The sequence below is a fragment of the Morus notabilis genome, unplaced genomic scaffold (assembly GCF_000414095.1).
Source record: "Morus notabilis unplaced genomic scaffold, ASM41409v2 Scaffold848, whole genome shotgun sequence".
NCBI classification, from domain to species: Eukaryota; Viridiplantae; Streptophyta; class Magnoliopsida; order Rosales; family Moraceae; genus Morus; species Morus notabilis.
Genome location: NW_010367943.1, coordinates 238,852 through 260,890, shown reverse-complemented (window position 1 = coordinate 260,890; position 22,039 = coordinate 238,852). Strand labels below are relative to the sequence as shown.

At 34.1% G+C, this 22,039-nt stretch overlaps 2 protein-coding genes across 2 annotated transcripts; one reads left to right on the top strand and one right to left on the bottom strand.

The window, feature by feature from the left end:
* Positions 1–4,138, top strand: LOC21402781 (U-box domain-containing protein 52). Its single transcript, XM_024175884.1, has 9 exons — positions 1–205; positions 649–737; positions 835–956; positions 1,214–1,431; positions 1,515–1,572; positions 1,718–2,012; positions 2,261–2,362; positions 2,436–2,864; positions 3,356–4,138. The coding sequence occupies exons 1-9, from the start codon at positions 1–3 to the stop codon at positions 4,136–4,138; spliced, it is 2,301 nt and encodes a 766-aa protein (XP_024031652.1).
* A 1,500-nt stretch (positions 4,139–5,638) lies between these two features.
* On the bottom strand, positions 5,639–18,828 carry LOC21402780 (DNA topoisomerase 1). Its single transcript, XM_024175890.1, has 22 exons — positions 18,626–18,828; positions 17,087–17,824; positions 16,581–17,005; positions 15,647–16,295; positions 15,317–15,403; positions 15,116–15,162; positions 14,777–14,886; positions 14,458–14,558; positions 14,137–14,229; positions 13,936–14,019; positions 13,513–13,596; positions 12,944–13,012; positions 12,488–12,547; positions 11,970–12,041; positions 11,457–11,564; positions 11,300–11,370; positions 10,569–10,652; positions 9,975–10,086; positions 6,555–6,644; positions 6,334–6,399; positions 6,152–6,247; positions 5,639–6,042 (listed from the first exon to the last, which is right to left on the bottom strand). Exons 1-22 carry the CDS (start codon positions 18,722–18,724, stop codon positions 5,920–5,922), a joined length of 3,468 nt encoding a protein of 1,155 aa, XP_024031658.1. The 5' UTR covers positions 18,725–18,828; the 3' UTR covers positions 5,639–5,919.
* Positions 18,829–22,039: the final 3,211 nt, after the last annotated feature.

Sequence of the window (22,039 nt, the reverse complement as noted above, 5' to 3'; positions counted from 1 at the left end):
ATGTGGTTGCCAAAAAATCAATTGGAGAAGAAGGGAGGGAATGGATTGGTGGCAGTGGCAATAGACAGAGACAAGAACAGCCAGAATGCATTGATATGGGCAATTGACAATCTCCTCCAAAGGGGCAGAACAGTCATTCTGATCCATGTTGAGATTAAACATGTCTCCCATTCCTCAGCGTCTAATGTTTGTAACTACAATGCAAGTACGTAGTCATAAATTATTATCTTCCCAATATTTTTTTTCCCTTCTTGGCTCACTTTTTTTTTATACATATATTAGAAAATAAGAACCAATGTTGGTGACCTCCTTTGAACTTTAAATTTTGAGAGGAAATTGGTATGGTATTAGAGGAAAGTGGTCTTGAATTTGAACTCTTGTTATTAACCTTTCTAATTCATTACATGTTTGGACACAAATTTGTGTCCCGAAAAATGTCTAGGCCTACACGTGAAAGAAATTTGTTTTTAATACTCCTTAATTCATCATGTGTTTTGCTAGTTTATCTCTCTTGATATTATCTAGGCCAACATGTGAATGAGGAGTATTGAAAGTTAAGAATTAGTGTTAGTCCGCCTCTTATAAGCTTAAGCGAATGATAATCATTTTTTATTCTCATTCTTGCCTGCTGATTTGTTGAGTTTACAGGAGAGGAGAGTTTGGTCCTATGCAAAGAGCCTGATGCACAGACCAAGAAACTGTTACTTCCTTTCCGTTGTTTTTGTACACGAAAAGATGTAAGTAAATGTAATACTAACACATGCATTTTCATTTAAAATGTAGCATGGTCCGATCATGCCTTAACTGCGGCTTTTGTGCCTTTTTGCACATTAGATACAATGCAAAGACATCATGTTGGAAGACATAGATGTAGCCAAAGCATTGACGGAATACGTTTCGCAAGCAGCAATCGAGAACTTAGTTCTCGGTGCCTCGGCAAGAAATGGATTCCTTAGGTAAGTACCCTTTCTTTCTATCTCACCTAATCCACAAGAAAACACTTGTAGAATTAACTGATTAAGCATAAAAACTGGACTTGTTAACATCACAAGTTCTGTAAGATTTAGTAAAATTTTCTAGTGATTTTGTACATTGCACTGTGTCAATGGCTAGTTTCAAGGATAAGTAATGTTTGTGCACAAATAAACAATGCCTAGAGGTTTATCAGAACATTTTTTGTTTCTTATTGTGAAAATCTTTTCTTCCTGGTAAGATTCAAGGTAACGGACATTCCAAGCTCTGTGACAAAAGGGGCACCAGACTTTTGCAATGTATATGTAATATCTAAGGGAAAGGTTCAATCACAGCGGTCTGCCTTGCGTCCTGCTCCGGCCAACTCACCTTTACGTTTCGAGTTTGAGAAGACATCAAGCCTAAACTCGGAGCCACTGGAGCCTAATGTTTCTCCCTTACCTACTGCTTCCATGAAGGGTTAGTTCCTTTCACCACTTGCATACTGCTTTTTCTTTCTAGCCATTGGCTAAGCTATTGCTCGTATGTTGATCCTCTATCAGGATTTGAAAAGCCACCAGAACCGCTGCGCAAATCACATGACGACATTGATTCCATCAGGTCAGTTACAGGTGGAATCTTCGTCAGGAGTAGAAAATAACTTTCTATTTTTGTAGTCTAAGAACTCTAGTTATGATGAAAAGATTTTAGCATCCTGTACTAAAGCAAAAATGAGAGAATATATTGCTAACATATTGGAATGCAGGTCTCCATTCACTAGAATAGGTCTAAAAGGAAGATCACATGGGGAACTTCCTATGCCGGATAGCGACATATCTTTCATCAGCTCCGGGAGACCGAGCGTTGATCACGTGTACCAATCATTCAATGACAACCTAGACTCAGGCAGGACCACACCAAGGGTGTCAAACGGCACAGACGTGGACCTTAACGGCAGCTTTGAGTCTATGCAGTTTGGGTGGAGGTCGGTTGATAACTATTCCCTATCGGAATTCTCTTCATTTTCTCAAGACAGTGACAACTTGTCTTGCTCGTCACAGGCAATAGTAAGGACTACTTTGAAAATTGTCCATTAATGGTTACTATTTGCATATATATTATATCAATTTTTATGCTTACAATTTTTTATTTTTTATTTTTGTTTTTTCCATTTTTGCTTGACTGCAACATGTTATTGTTTCTCTGTCTCTGAACCCTACTCTTTAAGCGTTATTATACATGGTTGTCAATATTGGTACGTGAAACTAAACTATTGAAATAGAAATAATCTTTCAAGTCGAAATTACAGGACGATGTGGAGGCTGAAATGAGGAGGCTAAAGCTTGAACTCAAGCAAACAATGGAAATGTATAGTACTGCATGCAAAGAAGCACTCGCAGCAAACAAGAAGGTATAAGAAATTACACTACCATATCAGCTGATAAAATTCTATAGAATGTTCTAAAATCGGTTGCACAACGTAGGCGGTAGAACTCCAACGGTGGAAAAAGGAAGAAGAGAGGAGATTAGAAGAGGCTCGACTCTCCGAGGAAGCTGCAATCATGCTTGTAGAAAAGGAAAGGGCCAAGTCCAAAGTAGCCATTGAGGCTGCAGAGGCAGCTAAGAGGATTGCAGACCTAGAAGTACAAAAACGAATTAGTGCAGAAAAGAAAGCGCTCAAAGAAGCAGAGGAGAGGAGAAAAGCGTTTGATGCTTTGGCAAAGACAGATATCAGGTATAGGAAGTACTCAATTGATGAGATTGAGGCTGCGACGGGATCTTTCCAAGAGTCCCGGAAGATTGGAGAAGGTGGTTATGGACCTGTGTATAAGGGTTATCTAGATCATACACCTGTAGCGATAAAGGTTCTGCGTCCGGATGCAGCTCAAGGAAGGTCACAATTTCAACAGGAGGTATGATATCATAACCCATATAGAAAATCTTCAATCAACCCGAAATCTAGAAAGGTTTTAAATGGAGAAGGGCCTTATAAAACTATGGAAGTTAAATTGACAGAGTCGTGATATACTTTAGAACTAAATCCAACTAATTTAGGTCTTGAAAATTCCCTGAAAATCAAACGCTTGATGGGGATTTAACCTCAACACTTAATGCAATAGGCAAACTTCACGCAGGCTTACAATGCCAATTTAGGTGATAAATTCACTTCGATTGCTATGCGCAAATGACATTAGTCACAGAAGAGAGCATCTGTAAGTAAATTTGGAGGTCTTTTTCTTTTCCCATGCCAATTTTAGCAATAATTATCCACCCTGATTTATTCAAACTTCCTCCTGCTAGATTGTGCCATAACAAAAAAGAAAGAAAAAAAAAAAAAGAAGCGTGCCACTCTTTTTCGATATCCATACATTACTAAATTGCTGTATTCTGAACTGATCTACAGGTTGAGATTCTAAGCTGCATGAGGCATCCTAACATGGTCCTCCTCCTGGGAGCCTGCCCAGAGTACGGCTGTTTAGTTTATGAGTTCATGGCTAATGGGAGTTTGGAAGACCGTCTTTTCCGTCAAGGAAACACCCGTCCTCTCTCTTGGCAACTCAGGTTTAGAATTGCGGCTGAAATTGGCACTGGCTTATTGTTCCTCCACCAAAGCAAGCCAGAGCCACTTGTGCACCGTGACCTAAAACCGGCAAACATTCTCCTTGATCGCAACTTCGTTAGCAAGATTAGTGATGTCGGCCTGGCCAGACTAGTACCCTCATCAATTGCTGACAATGCGACTCAATACCGCATGACATCCACAGCAGGCACTTTCTGCTATATTGATCCCGAATATCAGCAAACGGGCATGCTAGGTGTAAAGTCCGACATATACTCCCTAGGAATCATGTTTCTACAACTAATAACAGCAAGGTCAGCTATGGGGTTGACTCATCATGTGGAGAGGGCTCTTGAGAAGGGGACTTTGGCTCAAATGCTTGATCCAGGTGTGCCAGATTGGCCAATTGAAGAAGCCTTAGACTTTGCCAAGCTCGCTTTGAAGTGTGCAGAGCTAAGAAGGAAAGATAGACCAGACCTTGACACGGTTATCCTCCCAGAACTCAATACATTGAGAGCGTTTGCCGAAGACAATATGCAGCTCATGTTTTTGGACGGCGACGGAAGCCCCATGTCCAACTATAGCCAAGTCTCCCTGCAGCTAGTAAGTTTGACTCGCTCCTCATAACTTATAGTTACTTATAATCAGCAGAACTGATCCCCTAGATACCTATACCATCTGTTTAATAAAGCAACGGTAAATTTATGATGTCTAAAGAGATCTCCCGTCGCGTTATGATATCAAAGTCATTCATAATACATAATCTAAGTGACATTAAGACAGATCCTAATTTCATTCACAACGTCCTCTGATATAAAATACACCAGTCTGTTATGATATCTGTTAAATAGTCTAAACAGTATTGTGTTCCTTAATTTGAATGTAACAGTTGAAAGTTAAGAATATTTAAATAATTTAGTAATGGAATTGAAATGATTATAGGGTCATTCCTAAAATCATAACAGATCATCCAATTCCTTCAAAAGATGTATGATATGAATTATGAATGTTCTTTCCAAACCCAGTATGATCATATTCTGTCATCAAGCAATTATAAATCACTTTGCATGATTTTTTTTTCCTTCTTTCCAGGAACACTCTTCATATACAGGATCTAATGGTAGTTCAAGAAACGTATCAACCACTATTCCCTGTGAGTCGAAAGAAGGCTAAAAAACCATCTAACAGTCGTATCAAGTTCCATACATGGTGAGGGAAAGTTCTGTTAGGTAGTTGAGGTTCCTAATATTTTTGGATCCTCATGACATATACGTTTTTCTCATGCTATCTTCAACCGAAAGTCGAGAAGAGCTCAACTTCTTTGTCTTTCATAGAAAATTGAGAAAGAATATGCGACGGACAACAAAGTCGCTGAAGATATCAGCGCTAGCAGATTTACTTCTCTAGAGACAGATGTTGAAGAACAGCCAAGATCCTTAAAAAGCAAGAAACACTGAATTGTTCATTTCAAGTAGAGCTTTTCAGTATGTAAACAACTAAACATGGTTACGCTTGTACTATAAATATCATATTTACAAGGAATTTTTGTTATTTTTTCTCTTTTTATATGAAAATCCTAGTAGTCTTATTTCCCCTAGTTGCATCAAGTGGAAGCTGTAATTATTAGCACTGAGAACCATATCAAATTCGTGTCTTTTTTTTTTTTTTAATGAGAAAACTCCTTTTATTGATTAAAGAATCAAATATAAAGGAAAGAGGATAAGGTATCCTCTAAAGAATAAAATTGAGTATAAAGGGAATTACAAGCTACAAAATAACCAAAAACTGAAGAGAAAAGAAAGAAGCAGAGGATAAGATTTCAGGAAAACCAGAGAATATTTTCCTTAGGAGTTGCAATAGGACTTCAATCTTGCATGCTAGTAGTATATCCATAATCGTATGCACGTTCCTCTAACTATTTTAATTATTCAAAAGTAGGAATTATATTCAAAATCATTGCAACTTTTATCACGTTTTTTTTTCCTCTTTTTAATAAAAGATCGTGGGAATTTCAACTCAAAAGTTCAAAATTGCAGGTTGATGTGACCAGTCCAACAAAATCTAATTATAATGACAAATGAATCTATAATGAACCTTTTACTGAGGAAAAGGTACATAAAACTCGAATTTAAAAAAATGGAACTTACACAAATAATGCGATAACTTACAACAAAATTGTTGGTCTTTTCTTTCTTCTCTAAACCTCTTATTGTTGTCAAAAGAATTTCTAGCAGCTAAAGTGAGATACCAGTACTTGTATGATCCATTCACAATTTATGGAGTGAGAGGATAAAATCACCACCAACCAACAATGTCGCCTTTTAAGCTCATCCCACAACTTGGTTAGTGAAAAGAATGTCACAATTTGCAGACGATCTTGCATTTGCCTGTGTAACTCACCACGGCGACTACACCGCCTCAATGGCTTCTTCAACCTTCGGTTGTCTCTTAGGCCGACCTGATCGTCTTACATCTTTACCAGATAAATACTTCAATGCTTTTGCTAGGTCAACGTCCTTTGGATCCACAGTCTGCATGCATGTTTCAAGTCACCAACATATTCAACTAGATAAAAATCTATGGAAAGCTAGGAAGATTGTCAAGCACAGTGGATTCGCAGACTGCTTAATGGAAAGATACCTTAGGTACAGTGGCGGAGTTGCGACGATGTCGGACAGTAAATCCACCCTTTGCCAACTTTAATATCACTGGTTGCCCATCATCTGGATGTGTCCCCTAATGAGAGATTAAACAGAAAAATAAATGAGTTTCAAGGATACCGAAGAAAAGACACAGAACTATATTTAGAAAGGAAAACAAACCAGCGTCAAAGGGTATTGCAGCAACTCGAGGGCATCTTCGAGCGTAATGGACTCTACATCCTTTATCTGAAAGGAATATTTAAAGATTAAGTGCTCCAATATATCAGAAATCTAAACCAAATATATAAGTGAAAGTTATCAACACAGATCAAAGCAAGACCGTAATCAAGTAAAACAATTATAGGTAAGACGTCAATCAACATGTATTCAACTCTACATACATGGGAAAGAGAAGCTCTTTTAGGCACGTAGTTCTTCCTGTCTTCACCAAGTTGTACATAATACCCATAAGGACCACTTTTCAAAAGAACCTGATGAAAAAAGAAAGTATGTGTCATGTCAACTCGCACATACCAGGAATAAAATGTGTTGAAACAAAAAAATAAAAAATAAATATATATATATATATATATGTATGTATCAGATTGGCCACGTAAGAAAAGTTGGATTGCTCATGGGCAATTAAAACATGTGAAAATTTGTAAAATGGTCAATATGACGATGGATGAAGCGTGAGAAAATTCACAAATCTGTTATATGGAAGTTATTAAAGTTAGCCGATCGGATGCAAGCATTGTAGGAGGGCAATCCTAAGAAAAATAAAATGGCCAATTATATTTGAGGATTAAGAGGATAAACCAATCAAAACAAAACTTGCGGATTGGTATCCTTTGAAACAACCACCCACTAATTCAAATCCACAAAAAAGTGAGATCAGTAATTCCTGGCAAGAGACACACGTGGGATGAGATCAAATAACTTCCCCTCCCACTTTTGCCTATAAAAGGCAACATCAAATGCACATTTTTATTATTATTATTTTTTTCTAATCCATCAAATGCAAATTTAAGGAGGAGATTCGGACAGTGCATGAGAAGGCAACATCAACGTGAGAGAGAGAGTGAGAGAAAGTCAGAGAAGAAAAGAGAGAAAAAAAAAAGTTTTTTGTGAATCTTTATTTTAAAACAAAAAAAATTCCTCTTCATCCTATTGACTACACTTTAAATAGTTAGATCAACAAATGGATAAGTAGGAAATTTCTTTACAAAGTCTTGTTTCTCACAATATCTCTATTTCAAAAGTCCGATCTCCCATAAAAGAATTTTGTCTTAAGGAAAAATGGGTTCTACACCATTTGGTTAGTAATCCATAAGAAAATGGGGTTGCAAGATTTAGAACCTCTACAAAAATATAGAGTTGCAAGTTTTAGAACTCTTAGAAAAAAAAATTATGAGATCGCAAGTTCATCGAATCTCATAAAAATGGGGTTGCAAGATTTAGAACCTCTAAGAGAAATTTAGAGTTGCAAGTTTTAGAACTCTACAACAAAATGGGTTGCAATGTCATAGAACCTATATATCAAATGAAAAATAATGCCTACTACAAACGTGGCATGAAAGTAGAATAAAAGAAAGCAGACTTCTTTTATCTGCACAATTGGCCATGCATGCAATTTTAACTACTTTCAGTTCGTAATCAATGAAGGCCTCCCAAATTCTGAAGAAAGAAATAGTCACTCCCTTACGTACTCTCATGCTCATTCATAAAGAAGAACCATGCAAAAATTACTGCACAAGAACCATACAGCAGTAATGGATTTCAACTTCCGAAGAGTGCAACGTGGAACTTGATTTTCCTAAGGCTATATCTAAATGGGCCTCTGACATTGATTACAAGCCCAACAAGAGAAGAATAGAGGCTTCGGCCTTCTTTACCAATGACGTAAGCCCAATCATAGTGTGTGTGTGTATATATATATATATATATATATATATAAAGTTGCATAGAAAAAAAAAATCGCATAAGGTAACTTTTTGATATATATATATATATATATTATATATATAGAAGAGGAAACGTGTAGAAATGAGGAGGATGAGAGAAATTTGAGTTTCGTTTGAAATCAAATTATTAGCAAAAAAAAAAAAAAAAAGGGATTTTAATTCCTTTTGAGATTAGAAGATCACTCAAAATAAATCAAATCATAACAAATCCAATCTAAATGGTGGATTTGATTTTAAATTTTAAAATTCAAAAAAAAAGGAGAAAGATAATAAATTTTAAAGAAATTCGGAATATTAAATACCCTAAAATTTAAAGTACACAAATTAGGCCCCTCTATGGTTCCTTAAATCAAAAGATGAGCCATTGTCTCATAAAATTATATAGTGATTAAATATAATTTTCAAATCCACAATCGGCCATGCATGCAATTTTAACTACTTTCAGCTCGTAATCAATGAAGACCTCCCAAATCCTGAAGAAAGAAATAGTCACTCCCTTATGTACTCTCATGCTCATTCATAAAGGAGAGCCATGCAAGAATTACTGCACAAGAACCATACAGCACTAATGGACTTCAACTTCCGAAGAGTGTAACGTGGAACTTGATTTTCCTAAGGCTATATCTAAATGGGCCTCTGACATTGATTACAAGCCCAACAAGAGAAGAATAGAGGCTCCGGCCTTCTTTACCAATGACGTAAGCCCAAATAAAGGGGAAGGCTTCATTGTTGTTTGTTTAACAACGTATGGTATAACTGAAGGCCAATCAATTATCACAGAAGGCATGAAGCCTCGTCCCAAAGCATGCAGAGAAGCCAAGATGGTTAATTAATTGAGTTGCTCAAATTAAAGAAGAGGGCAGTTCATCCATCAATGATGGAACGTTGATAATTGCAACAGATGCAATACAAAATGTTATCAACATACTGTAAATCCCATTTCACAAAATATATATATATGTATATATTATATAGTGAATCAAATTATCTCCAAAATCATTCAAAGAGAGATATAAGAGTTTCAATTCAAAACAAACTCTAAAATTACTAAGAATGAACTACGTTGGCCTAATTCCGCAAAGGATACGTAGGCAACCTATCAAATTAGGTGTGGTTCAAAGTTCAAAAAAATAAAATGAGAAGCAAATTCTCAAAAGTCCAAAACGGGGTCATTCACCTCAAAATCATCAAAACCAACTCAAATGGAAAATTTTCCCCAAACTTTTCAAAGAGATCATTTATCTCAAAAATAGCCACACAAAAAAAAATCATAAAAATCCCAAATCTCAAAAATTCGAACTACGTTTGACTTGATTCCTTTTAAAAGGATATGTAGGCAACTTTGACGAAGAGTTTGGTGCAGTCACAAATCTCAATTCCTAATAGGTCATTCACCTTAGGAATTTTCAAATTTCACAAAACCAATTCTTTCATCTACAAATTCTTAAAGGGGGTCATTTACCTCAAGTCCTTAATTTCCAACATAGGTCATAAACCTGGAAATCTTATTAAAATTCCATACATGGTCATACACCTTGAAATTTCCCAAATACAAAATCTCTAAGAACTACAAGTGGCTTGATCCCTCAATGGGGTATGTAGGCAACTCGGTTAAACCCACATTATCATAATTGGAATCAAAAGGTCTTCCCTTGTACCAAGGGACTGTAATTAAGAGGTTATTCTTATAATCTTGAATAGGTCAAACTAAAAATAATAAACTCCTATACTAATCAAATCCTAGTATAGGTGAAATTATGTTGTGCATGAAATATTATTATTTTTTTGCCCAACAATATGCACAATGTAAAATAGAAAAACCCCCTTTAATGGCTATTATAAAGATAGAAATTATACCTTTTCATTGGAAACTGGATTATGTCCTAGCAACTTTGGCTCCTCTACAACATTTTGAGTTTGAGGAGTTTCTACTTCTTCTTCATCACCATATAATGTCTTAGCTATATACCTACTCCGAGCAAACAAATGAGAAACATTTAGACCAAAAATTATCGCTGTAGGAATAAAACTGAAGTAACAATTAAACATGATATTACCAATAGCATAGGTTCAAAGACAACCCCACGACCGCAATAAAAAATTGAGTTAACAAATAGAAATGAACTTTATTGGGGGAAAAAAAAAAGGAAAAAGGCTTCTACGAAAGGGATTAAAAAAACAAGATATACAAATTACGGAATCATCTGCATTAGCTCTAATACAATATTTAAAACTATCCAATCTTGCGCATCACATACACCCTAAAGTTTCATTCCAATACCTGCCTGCTCAGGCAACAGAAGCAATATACATGTCTAGAAATGAGTCACAAGCTCAAAATGGGAAAGGATGTTTTTCCACAAAACCCTTGCCAAACACAAGGATAAAAACACCAACAAAATATCAGATTGGTACAGGAGAAGAATCAGGTATTAAACGCTTCGTACTTACTTGCATTTTGGGTGTTGATCACAACCAATAAAGTAACCAGCACCAAACCTACTGACTTTGAAAACCAATGTGCCATTGAAGCAACTGAGAAAGTAAGCAAATGCAAAGCCATGTAAGAGACCAAAAGGAGGTGCAAAAAAACAAAAATACCTTGTTCAGGCAGCGTACTGTATACAAGGACAAAGCAGGCGTGACAGAATTGATGCAAAAGCTTGATTAGAACCAAAGCATTTAAAAACCATAATATGAAGAGCAAGAGGAATTTCCTAGCAACTCATCTTCCATAGAACTTCGCTATTGCACCACACACAAACACACACGCGGAAAAAATAATAATAATAATAATAAATCAAGATTCATATTTTTAGAAGCACATAAATATAATGCGTATTCATTTCATGACCCCCCGCACTCCATAAACATTCCATCACTCCAATTTAAAAATTATTACAAGAAATACAAGAAAGCAAAGAATGTGCTATGAAAAACAATATGAGATGTTGGTATGCACAGTGAGCATGGGAACATTGTGAAGGATGTGTCATCACTTAATAGTGGTTGTTATGTGTTAGGTACAGAACCACAGATCAAGCATGAAACAAAGTTTAGATTAAAAACACAAAATGCACAAATAGGAATTCGAGACCCTGGAACACTTCAACAGAAACAAATGTCACGGGCTAACAATGGAAGCGGTGTTCTTTAAAATAGAAATGACAGCACATGCATACCTTGGACATGTCCTGTCCGGAACAGAAGCAAACAAGAAATCCTCAAACTTTTTCTCCAACAACTTTTCCACCTGAAAAATCAAACTGATTATAATACAGGAAATTCCAAGGAAAATCAAGAATTCTACTTGAAGCTTATTCTAATATCTATATTTACCTGATGGATATGAACATTACTTGTCTTTTCACAGTAAGAGCTGAATCGGGTCCAGTAGTCTCTCAGGAGGCCTTTCCATTCAGTTAAACCAGCAGAAACATTATCAAGCTGGAACAGCGAGAAAGGAAAAATGAATTGCAGAAGAAATGCTGATCAAGGAAATATGTCTTATCTTATGATGAAATGTTGATCAAAGAAATATGTCTATATGTCTATCTTATGATGAAATATTGATCAAAGAAATATGTCTATCGTACGAATATCATGCATTTAATCAATCAAGAACATATAGAATCTTAGCAAATGTACCTCAGCATCATTTTGTTTTCTTGATAAACAACGATATCTTCTGTACTAATGACAGTATTATCATTACAATAACACTAATAAGAAATGACAATATTGCTTGGTAAGGTTTGTGCAGAAATATGTATTGAAGCTAAAAGCAGTCAAACAACTGAAATTTCAAGGAAATTACTGAAATATTAGGCCCCAATATAAATATATAAGTACCTCAGTCTCCATATCAGCTGTAAAACTATAGTCTGTAACCTCGGAGAAATGGTGATTGAGAAAGGCTGACACCTATAAAAAAGCACATGAAAATAAATAAATAAATAGATAGATAGATAGATAGATAGATAATAGAGACTAGGCATCAAACTGCAAACTTATTTATTGGCAAGCAGTTGAAAGAAAGCCTGTTGACCAATGATGTTAATTAACAGTGAACAGAAAGCTTAACTAATAAAGTAGGACTAGGAGATATCTCATCCCTGAAAAAAGACAACTTTAATTTGTATCACAGAGGAAATATGTTATGGTCAACTTTTAGTATATTAAGAAACCTACTTTTGTCAAATATCTTATTGTCGAATTTTGCCTATGTATTATGAGAACTAGTTGTTCAATAATATATCATAATAACAGTGTGTGTATGTGTGCGTGTGTACAAAGTTATGGATTTTACTCCTCAAAAGATAATTGGTCGATGGGTAGATTGGAAAATAAAATAAAATCACGAGACCTACCATTCGACCACGGAATTCTGGATGTAGTACACGCTTTTTCATGGTAACATAGTTTCTATCCTGGCACAGTAAAAACATCCATAAGTCAAAATTCTACAAACATCATTGCACTCTGGCAATAAGCATCTGTTATCAGCACCAATCGCACGTCCAACTAAGCCAAGCGTGGAGTTACTTAAGCATGTTGGGGAAAAAATAAACTTCACTTTAGATTGAGCTTGGCCTCCTAATTAGACAACCTAAAGGCCTGGCTACTAAACCAAGTTCTGTCATTAAGAGCTTAATCCACTCGCAGCCTAAGAAAGAACAGAATAACTCTTGAATTAACTCATAAGCGGATAATATTACCGTATTATTAGTTTACCTTGTTACTCATATCTATGTGAGAAAAAACTTTATACATTTCAGAGAGAGAGAGAGAGAGATGAAATTCGAACATTTGAAACCCATCATTACCTGTAAAACTTTTAACGTGGATGCATATGTTGAAGGTCTTCCTATACCAAGCTCCTCCATTTTCTTGACCTGGAGAGTCCAACAAGAGAAGTTTGTTGAAGTCAACATAGTGAAATGAAATGGATTTCCTTCCTTTATTTAGATAAAGCTTCCTATTTTGTGGATATATTTCTACAAAATCCTAGTTTAAAAAAGATTTGGTATTAGAATCAGATATAGCCAGGAAAAATATCAGGCTTTTCAAGGTGACAAGTAGGTCATGTTTACAGGGAGCAAAATTCAAGAACAAAATCAATTAAGTTAATATATATATATATACACACACACACAAGTATAAGAAAACGAAAAGGAATACCACTTCTACACGGGAAAAACAAAGCCAAAAGAAAGAAAACGGAAACTGCAATGCAACTAATCTGCAAAACTGAATAAGCATTTAACAAAAGGATTCTAACTGTGCTGACAAATTTTATGCTTTAGAAGGAGATATAAATATAGAAAATGGAATCTTAATACTGACAGCTAATTGTCTGATGTCAACTGTATGAAAAGAAGCTGTAAATGCTTACCAGCGCCCCCTCAGAGTAGCGTGGAGGAGGCTGGGTATGATGCTGCTCAAGTTCCACTTCACGAACATATAATGAATCTCCAGTCTACAAAACAAAGAAGTTTATAAAATTATATTCACAGCAAATTTATGCAAGATTCCCAATTCAAAATAATGCAAATGGAAACTGTTTTTCAATTTAAATAATCGAAGTCTGACATTTTCCTCAATACCCACGCATATACATTTTCCTGGATAACATTAAAAGATCTCATGATTTGTTAGCTTGAATTTTATTATCTTTTCTAAAGGTAAAGGGGAAAGTGCACCGGTAGGCAGAAGCAAGTGGACAGACTTATAAACTTACAGGGGAAAGAAAAGAAAGCAAAAGCTAAAAAGAAAGAAAGAAAGAAAGAAAAAGAAATCTGAATTTGCTTCACGTTACCTTCAGTGAATCAAGAATTCTAAAAGTTTCATCACGATCATTTCCTTCATTTTCTTGATGTTGGATTGCTTCAGCTTCCACATCCTAAAGATTTAATACATTGAGGAACTACTTAATACCACATCGAGATACCACATAAAAATTAAACATCAGAAACATGTGTTTGCAGACAACAAGAAAAGAGTAGAAAACCACTGATACCTTGAAAACTGCTTGATATCCGAGGAACTCAACCACTGAGCATGTGGAACGGAAAATAATGGACTCAGTAGCATTTCCAATTTCAACTTGTGTCTGGGTGAATTCAAAATAGACTAAATCAGCCTACAGAGTATTGAACTTTTACACACAACAGCTTAACAAGAGTCAACACGAAAAGAAAGTGTTAAGAGCACAAGAATTAATGCAGTTTTCTATGACACGGATAAGAATGTGTGCTGCAGCTTCAGTCGCACTCAAAATCGAATGGCCAGAAGTTAGGTTTAAAGTTCTAATAATAGTCAAGAAAAATAAGATCCCAACCTGCTTAAAGGTAGCAGGTTCCATTTGACATGCCACTGTGCGGCACCAGATAAAAGTATACAACTTCAAGGAATCTTCGTCAAGTATTCCCCTAAGCATAGCTGCATGCCGTCAAATAACATTTCAAATTAATGTCATGCAAAGAATCTAGCAAAAGATCAGGTGGATATAAATCAAGTTGAATCTTAAACTAAAAACAAAACGGATGATGAGAAAGGTGGAAAAGAAAACAAAGAAGAAACAAAACAACAAATAAAGTGTCATGTACAACAAATAATTGTATCTATACATAATTAGGAAAAAAAAAATGTATATTTACATGGCAGTCTCGAAATATCTGTTGGTCGAATTGCTTCATGGGCCTCTTGAGCATTCTTCACCTTCTTAAAATATTTTTGAGGACTTGCTGATGCAAAATTTTGTCCGTACCTGCAGAAAGGAACTTTATCTCTATACTTAACTATTTAAACAAAAAAAAAAAAAAAGAGTCGCTCCATCCTTCCACAGATGCTTCCTACTTTTTACATACAGAAAAGACTCAATCTATTGCACTAAAAAGCTGAATTAGGTGTAAATTGCAGAAGTCTGTTTTGGAGCGTTTTGTTAAATTATGAATTATACTGTGACTAAAAACAATAAAGGGAAAAAGTGTTGTCACCTTTCTGTTACCAATGAGCGTATGTCCTTAACAGCTTCATCAGAAATCTAAAACAAGGTTAGGAAAGACATTAGAACGATAAGGATCATTCTCACCAACACAAATAAGAAAAGCAACCAAATCTATCATGACTACAAGAAAGTAAATCAAGCCCTCATACAATGCAGGGAATACATTCCTGTAGCCAAAAGGGATACCTACATGACATCCATCTGTCCTCATATACGTTATCAAACCTGCTGCTTTGCCATCGGACAATTGAATTCCTTCGTAAAGTTTTTGGGCAAGCTGCATTCATGTATCGTAATTTCTATCAGCAAAAAGGTGTACACTAAATGTTTTAAAATAGTACCACGACAATCAACTTAAAGCTTCAATTCACAAGCTTAGTGCACCCAAAAGGAAAAAATACAAATAAACAACCCTTCAATGTAAAGCTCAATAAGAAATGCGTAGCAATAGCAGTAAGAAATACAAAGCAGTTGCAGCATAACAATTATAAGTTAATTAATAACATAAAGCACCACAAACCTTCATTGTATATGTCGAGGAGAAATGTAATTTGTTTGAAGCATCTTGCTGTAGTGTCGATGTTATGTATGGTGATGGAGGATTTTTCCGCATTTTATTCATTTTAGATTTGACCACCTTAAAATTTGCTGAAGTAACCTGATTTTCAATTTCTTTTGCATATGCATGAGAACTAATAGCGAGTTGATTCAACCTGTTGAAATCATAATGCGTCAAGTGTGCCTGGAAAGCATAGTTTACTGAACCCAGGTCCTCCTTGTGGAATTCAACATCGATACTCCAATACTCCTGCGGTTCAAATTGATCGGTTTCAATTTCTCTATCACATATGAGAGCCAATGCTGCAGATTGGACTCGCCCAGCAGACTGACAACCAGGTAATTTCCTCCATAGTAATGGCGAAATATTAAAACCAATCAAGTAATCAAGAGCACGCCGTGCAAGGTAGGCATGAACCAAGTTTTCATCAAGTTCTCTTGGAGTCTCTAAAGCTCTTTTTATGGATGACTCTGTTATTTCATGAAAAACAACCCTTGCCACTGTAGTATTTTTCTGTAAGCTATCCTGCTGATGCAACATTTCAATGATATGCCAAGCTATAGCCTCCCCTTCACGGTCAGGATCTGATGCGAGAATAAGATTTTCTGCTCTGATGAGAAAGGTACAAGAAAGAGAAAAATTCAGAAACATTTGAACAAAACTTTTCCAAAATGAAGAGAGAAAAGAAAATAAACAGAACTAACTAAAAGAGTACATAATCATTCTGCTGAATAACAATGAGAATAGCAAAATCAAAGTATCCACAGCTAATGGTTAAACATATTGGTATAACCGTATATCAATGATCTTATTGTGCTGCAAATGATGCATAACAACCATTATCTAGCCTCTCGAGTCTAGATTGCTTGACCATAATTGAAAAAGGGAATCATACCCACTAAGTGCAACCTTTATGCTCTTAAGATGAGACCAGGATGCAGAAGGTACTTCCCACACCATGCTAAAGTCTTCCTCAGGCCGAACGGATCCCGACTTACGAGCCAAGTCCCTTACATGACCATAGCTCGGAAGCACTTCATACATATCACCGAGATATCCCTGAATGACCTTTGCTTTTGTAACAGATTCCACCACTACAACAGATTTTCCAATTGGGGGGTACAATGGCTTTAGGCTCATTTTCCCTGGGCATTTTACTTGTCCCACCTGTTGTGCTTTATGTTTCTGTGACGATTTCTCAGCTGCTTTCCCAGGTTTCTCCTTGCTGCTTGACTTTCCACTTTTCTTACTGGACAGGGGTTTTGTTGAAGAAGAAGAACTATCAGCTATTTCGGCAGATCTACTCCCATTTAAGTTCAACTGAGAAACTGCAGTGTTAGTTGAATTACAAGATTGAGAAAAAAGACCACAATTAATTTTTAGTAATTAGTTGCTTCATACCTTTGGAGCCTGTAACGGTTCCTGCTTACTCTTCCCAATACTTGACTTCTTTGCTCGAGAAGTACCTCTCGCTCCTTTTGCTGCATCATCTTTTAGTAGTGAACTATCAGCAACATCTTGCTTCGTACTTTTCTTGCTTCTCAGCTTCTTCTTTCGACTGGCTTTTGGAACCTCATTATTACCAACGGGTGAAGTTGGAACAGATGATTCTAGGATTTTGCTGTCCTTCCCACCACCAACTAATGGTTCACTTAAAGCATCCAAACTTATCTCTTTAGAGCTGCTAGAACCGGTCGCTCCGGTTTTACCATTAGCAGCCAATGCCTTCGCTTGCTTCCGGCGCTTACTAATCATCCGTAATGCAGAGGCACTTCCACCACTTTCGCCATCTTGTGCACCTCTATTCTCAAGTTTCTTTTGGGAGAAAAACCTCTTGGTAAAAGCTCCATAAGAAGGTAAACTTGAACTCACACCCTCATTAAAGGATACATAACTAAAATTATTCACAGGTCCAAAAGTATTCCCGAACCCAGGTCTTAAATTTGACTGAGGTCCATCACTAAAACTCCTAAGAGGATAAAATTCTTTACCGACCTTTGTGTGTTCGGTCCTCAATGTGCAAGGAAAGCTTTTGTTTTTAAACCTAATTAGAGCAGATTTTCTACATTTGTTACTAGCCCCAAAAGATGAACATGGCAGGCAAGTTCCTGTATAGTTATGAAGTGCCCTTAACTGCAGCTGAAACACCAAATTATCCAACGTCGTTAAAAATTTTGCTTCAGAACAACATAGCTAGCGTTGAACATTAAACCATGAAAAACAATTACAATTAAAGGCACAAACAGCACCGGAAAATTTCACTCTGAAACATAAAACAACAGGTTTTAAGAGCACATTGTCATTGTTTTTTGTTTGGTTTGTTTCTGAAGAAACAAAGGTCAACGTAACTAAACCAATGTTTGGTAGGGTTCCACTGCATGGAACTTTTGAGATTATCTAAACTATTCCTATATTCTACAATTGAAAAAAAACAAAAAACAAAAAACAAAAAACAAAAAACAAAAAAAAATAAAAATAAAATAAAAATGAGACTCAGCTTGAATTTCTCACTCTTCATTAACAGTGACCTAAAGACATGGATTTTTAGATAAAATACTAATTAGAGGAAGAATAATGCAGCTAACAATAAACATATTAAGATAAAAGTAGCAAATTTTCAACAATAAATTGAAAATCAAAATACTTCAAATTTCACAAATTGAAACTCCAATTTCATTCAACATCTAAAAAAAAGTACTTTATAACAATTAACCTAGCCGAGATGAACATTACAACAAGGAAACCATTACAAATAAATTAAGAACCCATTTTTCGGCCAAAAGAAAAACGAAACTTTTTTCTCTGGTTTTCTTACCAATCCCCGCCATTAATAGGACAAATACGAAATAAACAAAGGCACGAAATTGAAAAAAGAAACTTCTGAAACGAAACGAGAAAACAGAGGAAGGAAAGAATGGAAATGAGAGGAAGATTAGGAACCTTAGCCGTGAAGGAGCGGACTTGCAGAGCCGAAGAAGAAGAGGAAGAAACAGTGGTGGTATTCGTGGCCGAAAAGAAGCCTCTCTGGAGTTTAATCATGGCGGATTTACAGTTTCATTGGCTTCGGCTTCTTCAGATATATATGTGTAATATGTATGTGTTTTTTATATGTATGGTTACTGGTTAAGGGTTTTTGCTCTGAGAGGAGGGTTTTGGCTAAACAGATGGAACATGAGGTAAGAGATTTTTTTTTTTTTCCTTATAAAAAAAATATAACTTTTTATTTATTTACTCTGTTCAAAAAAAGGGAGGCTATTGACTAAATTTTTTTAATAGTTAGATACGTGTATTTTTTAATTTTTACATAATTTTATACATATTTAATAGACATAAAACTTAATATATTAATATATTAATATACTGATAAATAGAAAACCTAATCTATTGATACGTTGACATTCAACTGAGAAAGTCTAAAAAAATAGTATATATTTTTATTTTAAAAATTGTTATTTATCAATTATTACTTATTTATTGGGGGAGGGTTTTTTTTTTTAAAAAAATTCGGAAAAATCAGACCGAATGGGAGGATTTGAAATTGACAACTTGTAAGAAAATCACATATGATATTATCATTAGGTTATGCCTACAAGTTATAAATTATAATAACTTAAAGCCCCGTTTGAGTTTTAAAAATTACAATTTCATCTCAAATTTTAAAAACTTTTACAAAAACTCCATTATTTACATTATGACCTCCTTTAATTAAGTTTAGTACTGTTAGCGATAATTTTATATTTAACTCTAGCTTAAGATTACGAGTTTAATTCGCCCATTCAAATTTAAAAGAGAATATATGTTTGTTACTTTTTAGAAATTAAGTGATGGAAACGTCCAAATTATTTTAGCCATTAGATGCTAATAAACATTTATCTACACTTCTAATTCTATGGAATGTTATAGACATAAGGTTAGATGTTAACAAACTCTACATAATTAATTCAGATAATTATGAAGAATCATATCAGTAGATTATATCATACAAACAAAAACAAAAATTATTAGGTAAGACCATGTGGACTATTAAAACCCTAATTCTCAAAGCAAAGAGGCTCTAATGTCAATCTCAATTACTTAAAAATCCCAAAAAAAAAAAAAACAATAAAAAATAGTTAATTCTCAAAGCAAAAAATATTTGGTTAATTTATAGTACTATAAAAATATTTTGCAAAAATATTTATTTTGATTACCTTTTTCTATCGCTTACATGTAATAACTAATGTAATTACCTAAACTTGGCATGACAGTCACACAAAAAGAAGATAATGAAAATAGTGTTCATAAATTACTTTTCTAAGTTTGTAAAAAGATAAAATATCTTAAATTATGGGTAGTTTCATTAAAAATTGCGATGATACCAAAACACACCATATGTTCTACTTAAATATTAGTTTTAGAGAGAAATACATAGCTAGTAATGATTTTGTGCAGAGCTATTCATGATTCGCACGTGTGTATTTAGTTTGTTCACTTTTAAAAGTATTCGATTTTACAAACATAAATGCATCAAAACGTGCGCTTTGAAACTCATTTCAAATTAATTTTATTTTTTATATGAAAATGAAAACGTTTTTAATCTCAGACTTAAATTATTTTTAAAAATGCGCTTGGTAATTTTATTAAGAGATTATTTTTAATATAAAAAAACCCATTAATGTATTTATCTCTCTACTCGAAAAATGAGAAAATGAAAAATGACTAAAAGTCATTTTTAATTTCTCTCTTATTTTCACTAAACTAAAAAATCGATTTCATTTTTATTTTTTGTCTTTATTGCGCCAAACGTCGTTTTAAAAATATTTTTATTTTTTTCTCAAAAAACGTGAAAAATAAAGACGGGATCAATTCCAAACACAGCTCTATGTTTCTCTTGAATACCATATAAGCATAAAATTAAATAAACATACCATATTTAAGCACACATAGATTTTGATGAAGACAAGTCAAATAAAAAACTAATCAAGTATTCCATAAGATAAAACAATATTTGAGAGGGCAACAATAAAAACACATTTAAGTAAAATAAGTATTTTACAACGGCTAATTTTGAAAAAAATAGAAAATTGTAAGAAAAAAACGTAAACATGACCAAAATTCAAAAAAGTTGTTTCAATATTTGATGTGATTTTTACCTGATTAAACAGTCAAAAATTGACAATACAAATAAAACTGTTTTACTAAAGAAATTTCATAAAACAAAAGGGCAAAAAAAAAAAAAAAAGGGGATAACTTTAACCATGACCTTGAGCAATTCATTGTGAGAGAAGCTACATAAAATCATTGTTATTTCTATATATGGTATGGATTATAGATTAAGTAACAATTGTCTATTTTTAGTGGGAGTAACATAAATAATTTTTCTTTTACTATCTTGAGTGTTATTTCTGGGTTTCCCCTTATTTTTGCTCCTTTTGCTATAGAAATGCCTAAAAAAAACACAACATGTGTTTATAAAAAGGGAGATTTTCTGGTATGATTAACCTACTGATAGGTCAGGTTTTTCTAACTATAAAATATGCATATTTTTTTACTTTTATGTGATTGTACATTTTATTGGCGTACGAGAGAAGCTCCCTAATAAAAAAAATCAACATACCCCCTAAAACATTTAATTTTTTTCAAAATACTAATATTACCCTTCATAACCATTAGAAATACAATTTAAAACACCATTAAAAATCAATCTTAAAAATGAAAAACTCTCAAAATAATTAAAGTATTTGTTTAATTGAAATATTGAAATATTTTTATCTTTTTATTTAAATTTTTAATTAAATCATCTATAAACAACATTTAATATAGATTAAGAATAGTAATCTTCGTATTTTTTAAAATTTAATTGTATATTTTGAGCTTAATTTTTAAAAACAGTGGGTGTTTTAGACATTTGAATAATAAAAAAGGTAAAAAATGATATTTAGGCACAATATAATGATTATTTTTTATATTTCTTTAAAAAAAATTTAAGCCTCGTTCATTTCATTAATCTGAGTTTAGAATTCAAGTTTTGTTACAATAAAAAGCTATCAGAAACAGTCACATCTAATTTTTATGCTACAGTAAAAATTCTCACATAAAATCACATTTAAACTCAAATTAAAAACTCAAATCAGTGAATTAAACAGACCCTTAATTTGTACACTTTTCATGTTTGCTAAAAAAAGTTTAAAAAAACCCCCCGCAGCTCAAATTTTTATAAATGATATCATGATTATTCTTACTAATTTGTATTAAAAAATTTTAAGTATCTATTAGCTTTAAAAATAAATTCGAACCTTTTTTCTAGGAGGGGAAAAAAACCATCAAGAAAACAAAAACCTTGTCAAAGGAAAAAAAAAAAAAAAAAAAAAAAAA

Bases quoted from the DNA above. Each gene is read 5' to 3' on its own strand.
- LOC21402780 (XM_024175890.1), bottom strand. From the start codon at position 18,724: ATGATTAAACTCCAGAGAGGCTTCTTTTCGGCCACGAATACCACCACT. The intron at 17,825-18,625 runs GTTCCTAATCTT...TTGGTGTTTCAG, and splicing joins TCCGCTCCTTCACGGCTAAG to CTGCAGTTAAGGGCACTTCA. The intron at 13,013-13,512 runs GTAAGCATTTAC...TGGACTCTCCAG, and splicing joins GCTACTCTGAGGGGGCGCTG to GTCAAGAAAATGGAGGAGCT.
- LOC21402781 (XM_024175884.1), top strand. From the start codon at position 1: ATGTGGTTGCCAAAAAATCAATTGGAGAAGAAGGGAGGGAATGGATTG. The intron at 1,432-1,514 runs GTTAGTTCCTTT...ATCCTCTATCAG, and splicing joins ACCTACTGCTTCCATGAAGG to GATTTGAAAAGCCACCAGAA. The intron at 1,573-1,717 runs GTCAGTTACAGG...ATTGGAATGCAG, and splicing joins GACGACATTGATTCCATCAG to GTCTCCATTCACTAGAATAG.